At 48.2% G+C, this 6,000-nt stretch overlaps 1 protein-coding gene across 10 annotated transcripts in view; it reads left to right on the top strand.

The window, feature by feature from the left end:
- Positions 1-2,433: 2,433 nt before the first annotated feature.
- Positions 2,434-6,000, top strand: part of LOC308482216 (ankyrin repeat and KH domain-containing protein 1-like) — a 90,323-nt gene continuing 86,756 nt past the window's right edge. For 7 of the 10 annotated variants that reach the window (XM_081015112.1, XM_081015115.1, XM_081015114.1 and 4 more), the window contains exon 1: positions 2,435-2,833. In XM_081015112.1, coding sequence (XP_080871238.1) covers positions 2,537-2,833 — 297 coding nt within the window. In that variant the 5' untranslated portion in view covers positions 2,435-2,536. Of the gene's footprint in view, positions 2,834-6,000 lie in introns of all 10 variants that reach the window. The other 3 variants (XM_081015108.1, XM_081015113.1, XM_081015116.1) reach the window with 2 other exon arrangements.

Genomic DNA, 6,000 nt, shown 5'->3' with positions numbered 1-6,000 from the left:
GGAAAGTTTCCCTGAGGGAAAAGTATACCATAAGGCAGTATACAAATAAATAAAATAATAAAAATAAACAATTGCTATCAATTATAGTATAATGAATTGACATGTTTCTTTTGATTTTATCATTTCATCTTTTTGTAAACTGCTTTGTGGTTTTTAACAATCAAGCAGTGTTTAAATTTTATGAAATAAATAAATATGGTTGGGCGGGGGTGGAGGAAGGAGATGCTGCATTGCTCCTCCCACCCGCCCTGAACCACACTTTCCCCCTGTAGGGAACACGTTGGCTAAACAGATCCCTGAAGCCAGCAGGACTGATAACGTTCTCACTAGCTGATGAGCAGAGGGTTCAATCCTGGTCAGTCTGACTGTGTGTGTTCTCCTGGGGGGATCAGATGCACAAAGTCAAAGCTCCTTCTTCCCACTAAACCCCCAGCACACCCACATCCCAACAGCCCTGGATCACTCTTGGAGGCCCAATCATGAGTAATCTGCAGCTGTCTCCATCCAACTCTGCCGAATTGGCTCAAGATTCAGACTTTGGCTGAATTTGATGCACAGCCCTAGTAAAAAGGGAAGGCGATATAAAAGAAAAGCCTTCTTCAGTAAAGCCTCTAGATCAGATGATTCAGCCTAAAATGGGAAGAAAGCCAAGCTATGTAACTCCCCGCCACAAGGAAAACATGGTAGCAAAAGAGCTAGCGATTTCAAAAATTGGATTAGATCTCAGTAGAAAGAGACATTGATTGCCAACAGATTATGCCAAACTCTGTCTCCATCTCATGACTCAGTGATTTTCTGCTGCTCCAAGTGGGTCCCGGAGTTTAGAAATTTTTATTGGCCCTGGGGTAGTTTAACTGTGTGTGAGCAGTGGAGAAGAGGGCTTTAGCTCAAGCGGCGAAGCACAGGCATAAAACCCCCAGGCTCATTTCCTGACATCTTTGGTTAAGAGCAGAGCCTCAGGGAGCATGGTTGGGAGAGGCCTTCCCAAGGACCCTGGAAAGATCTGTCAGCGGTTGGGGCTTGGTACAAGGCACCTTCTTATTGGCGGAGGCTGTAACTCAGTGGTTACAGAGGACACACTTAATCCATAATCATAGCTGTCAACGTTTCCCTTTTTTTAAGGGAAATTCCCTTATTCCGAATAGGATTCCTTGCAAGAAAAGGAAAAAGTTGACAGCTATGTCCATAATCTGCTGCTGGTCAAAAGAGTGGTTTTTTGACTCCCAACCAGGACCGGCCCAAGACACTTCAGCACCTGAGGTGAACCACAAAATGGCGCTCCTCCCCTCCCTGCCAGGGAAGAAGGGGTGAGCGAAGATCTAGATCAGGAACACAGGTGCGGGGTGGGGATAGAGGTCCACATTGGGACCTGCCGCCCCACGGATTCTGCCGCCAGAGGCAGTCGCCTCACCTTGCCTCCTGGGTGGGCCGGCCCTGCTCCCACCTCCCACCTGTCCCTGCCCACTGGGCATGGTTGGCTGGGCCGGGGAGAGTCAGAGGCGCCAGCAGGACTACGGGATCCTCGTCCCTGGGGAGTCCATTGGCGTGTGGCGCGGAGGTGGGCGCAGGATGCGGCCGCGGGAGCGACAGCGCGGGTGCTTGGGGCACCCGGCGACCTTTGTTTCTCTTCGGCGGAAGCTCCTCGCTTCCCCGCACTGAGGTCAAGCCCTTTGGGGCCCGCCGCCTTCGCAAGGCAAGCCGAGGGCCAGAGGCCGCCCTGTTCTGCTTCTGGATCGCCTGCGGACCCGAGCGGCGCGTGAGGGGGGAACTCATACAAAATGGCAACTCGGAAGCTTTTCTGCGGGATGGAGGTTGGCTGAGAACCAGACCTCTGGTCCCCGTGACTGACATGCGCCTCGCCCAATCACTTCCCCCGCCACGGAGTGGCCCGCGGAGCAGTGGAAAGGCAGGTGGACCGTTACAGGTTGACCTTACAATTAACATGCACACCTTGCTTCCAATCAATACGCCCTGTTTTGAGGCGGGGGAGACTGTCCTCCCTGACGGAGACCACAACTTGAAAAGGAGGAAGGTGGGAACGAAAGGGTGGCCCAAGCCAATCGAACGCCGCCAAGAGGAGCACGGCATGATTGACGCGCGCTCTGCACAATCAGGCTTAAGGGTATCTCGACTGACTGCACTTCTGTCCATTCAGATAGCAAGGTTCCAGGACAGTATTTGATTGACAGGCGAACGGCCTAGTAATACCGAGGCACTTTCAGGAAGCGAGCGTACAAGCCTAAAGGTGGTGGGCGGGCAGTCTAAACCGCCTCGACGTGTACTCTCAAAGCATCTTGGTGGTGGGAGGGTGAGGTAGCGCCTGACGAAGGCGCAGAGTGACAGGTACCGCGTCGAATGGCGCTGGGTCATTAGAAATATATGGCCAATGGGAACAGGGGAAAGGATTGGTGAGGGCATTGCGGTGGCTGCGGGTTAGGTAGGGTGTGAGAAGTTAGTGGCGCTGCTGCTGTGAGGGGACGGAGACGGCGTTTCCCCCTCCCCTCCTCCCACGGGCTTAAGCTTGGATCGGCGCGCGATGCTCACGGACGGCACGGCCGCCCCGACCCCCGCCGGCGATGAGGAGATAGACTCGGTGACGCCCCGCGCTGCCCCGGCCGCCATCGTCGAGGCCTCCACGGCCGGGCCTAACCCGCTGGGCTTGCGGGCCGTGCGCCTCTTCGGCGAGGCCGGGCCCTGTGGGCCGGCAGGGCCGGCAACAACTTCGGGGGAGGCCGGGGCCGCCGCCGCCGCCCTCGACTTTAAACTGGCGGCCGCTGTGCTGAGAAGCGGGGGCGGCGGTGGGTCCGGCAGCGACGAGGACGAGGTGTCTGAGGTGAGAGGCAGGGAGAGGTAGGCCTTCGCTCCCGCCAGGCTGGAGCAGGAGGAGGAGGAGGGGCCGGAGGGTGCCGTCTCGAACGGAGCTCCCTCCCGCGCTTGGGTACCAGCCCCGCCCGTCAGGCTTCAGAAGCCTCCCTTGCAGGCCGGCCCCGGAATAAAGGAGGGTGGAGACCCACCCAGATGCGCGCGGCGCCCCCCACTCACGCCTGCCTGCCTCCCCCCCCCCCGGTTTTAATGTAAGCAGTGCCCCCCCTTCTTTGTTCATTGTGAGATAAAACAACTAAAGCGAAGACAAAACATCGAGCATGTCCCGTCTCGCTGCGCCCCCCCCCCCGCCGCTCCGTACTTGCTTTTGGGTCCGGATGATGGCGGAAGCGCTCTTCTGCCGCGCCGTCCTCCCTGCCCTCTCGGAGTAATTTTATTATAGAAAGTGCTGATGGCTTATTAGCGTCTCCTCAAGGCTCGCTTTGAGAGATCGGTGGGAATAGTAAATCGCATTTCAAATGCTTCCATCAGTTTTTGGGGACGACAAGCGTCGTAGTTCTGCTGTGGTAGGTACACTGTGGTGCTTATTCCAGGTGTGCGTTTTGCTGGCACAAATGTCTGCACTGCACCTGCACAGTAAATAAGGCGAAACTTGAGTATATTTCAAATCTCAATAGAAAATTCCTGAAAGTTTAGTGAAGTCACAATGTGGTTTGTCCCATTTGCACTTAAATGTGTTCCAGTAGCAATGGAGGGTTATAAGCAAATTGCTTTTCTCCTTCAGATGCAATATAATATTTCTGCTTTCTAACACAATAATTCATGTGAAAGAAAGTATCTTGTGACTCCATCATTTACAGTAAGTTTTGAAATATTCACTTGCTACTCTGCCTCTGGTGAAAAAGAATTTTTTTCACGCATCTGAGAGAAATGTGGACTTGCAGAAATGCTTGTTTAACTTCTAAAGATTGGTCAGAAAGTCCCTGTTGGTGATAGAAGTAAATATACTGTTTTTAGTATCTGGGTACATCTGTTGTAATTTCTTGCATTGTTTACTTTTTTTCTTTGGAAACTATCCTTTCAACCTTTTCACAACATTATTTTGTAGGGATTTACTCAATATGCTTTTAAAATAAAAGATGCTTTTAAACTAGCATAAAATAAGTGATTTTACTAATAGCTGTGGCAAGTGCAGAGTGATTCTGAAGGCACCTCTACATAACTTACAGGATGCTACTTGAATTTTAAAGACCAATTTTCAATTAAAAATAGGTTTTTAGCTCTCATAATTGGAGAATTTGTGTTGGGGGGGAATCTTCAGATCATTTTTGCCTGAGGACTTGGGACATGTGGTATTTAAATACTTTGAAAAGATGAATCATGACTCCAAGAGAGTTTAGTCTGTCTAGTGGGTGAAGCAAAGAGAGGGAGGATGTAATGGAGAAATTTGGTTTCTTTCATTTCAAACACAAGTTTTTCATTCCCTTACCTTCATGGCTGTCACTCAGTATTCCTCTGTTCTTTGCATATTCCCATTCTGTTTCAGCATTTCTTTCATTAGGGAACACTTCCGACTTTAACTTGTCTTCCTCAAAAGTTCATTTTGTTGCTGTCCAAACAGCACCCATGCATGGATTAGGGAGTTTGAGGGAGTTAATTGGGCCTCACCATTGTCCTGTGTCTATTGAGGGCAAAATGAGATGCAACTATGGCAGACTTGTTTTAGACTTGGATCTGGGCAGTTGTAAACTGGGGTGCAAAACTGGCTTTTAGGGCAAAAGAGAAAAGAAGATAAGAACTAAATAGTTTTTGCACCTGCCTTTTCCTTTCACCCTTCACCAGGCACTTTTCTCCCCAACTTCCAGTGTTGAAGTTTGGCTGAGGTGGAGAACTAGGGCAGCAAACCCTGGGTAGGTAAATCATGGGTGGGGGAAAGTTCAGAACCTCCATCCAACCTGTGTTCCCTGTTTTGGTCTATAACCTGGACCCCATGCTGTTTATGTGATTTGGCTCCTCTAAGCAGGTTTGCTGCCATCACATCTATTTTAGCAATGAAAGTATGTCCCAGAACACAATCAGCAGTCCAGCTGCTTTCCAAAGAAATTTCATCTATTACTGATAATCTTACTGAATAAGCTCTAATAAACTTTTTCCAAAGAGCCCACCATTGCTTTAATATAATGTGTTCATTTATTCTCTAGTTTTGTACACAACTCCTTATTTTCAATAATAAATAATTGGGCAATAAGAAACATATTTATAAATTGGAGTTCTCTTAGATTATGCTGATCAAACTAGGATAGAAGTTTTGTAAAATTAGCTCTTACATGCAAATAATTAACTGCACCACATACTTGATGTCCTAATACTGAACAGTATGTTCAGTAAAAAGATTTCTATAGATTTATGGCCAGAAAACATGCAAGTGGAAAAACATTTTTTAGTATATGGTAGAAGACCTAATTCTCATATAGTTCAAAAGCCCTCTATATTACATGTTGTGGAGAAAAGAAATAACTAAAGCCTGGTGAAGAATGGCCTGAATTGATCATATGGCAGTTTTAGGAATATGTGAGTTGTACTAAATCGGGGGGGGGGGGGATTAAGGCTTTTTTCCCTTTGCAGTCTTGTGAACAGTTGGTTTGGGAAGCAAAGAAAGGAGCAGAAATCCATTATTTGAAATGTATTTCAGAAAATTGTACTTATATGGAACAGATAAGAAACTTAAAGGGGAAGTAAATTTGTGTTGTGAGGGGGAAATAGGTGCTATAGTTAGGGAAGATTTGACTATCATGATTATAGAACTGAAGTATCTGTCTGGGGAAGGGTAGAAGGTAGTGTGAGGATGGGTGGTTCTCCCTGTCAGTGGAAACCTGGATTCATAGTGTCAGGGATAGGAGGTTGCAGTGTACTATTTATGGGTGAAAAGAAACCATTCACTTCCATGGGAGAACATTAATGTGTACTTGAAAATATATTTGGGGTCAATGCAGGGTCTGGCTCTGCTCCACTTGCTGCCTCCTAACTTTTCATTGGCTCCCAAAGATATCTGGGGGAAATGGGATCTTTGTATAATCTGCCTGTGAAGAGTAGAATAGGGCTGCAATCTGAAACTTTTTACCTTTGAGTAAGCCCCATTTAATTCAGTGGGACTACTGAGTTGGCATGGTTAGGATT

Source organism: Podarcis pityusensis, assembly GCF_964106645.2.
Source record: "Podarcis pityusensis genome assembly, chromosome: 7".
Lineage (NCBI taxonomy): Eukaryota > Metazoa > Chordata > Lepidosauria > Squamata > Lacertidae > Podarcis > Podarcis pityusensis.
The sequence above is the reverse complement of the archived record's forward strand: the minus strand, read 5'-3'. Positions and strand labels throughout refer to the sequence as shown.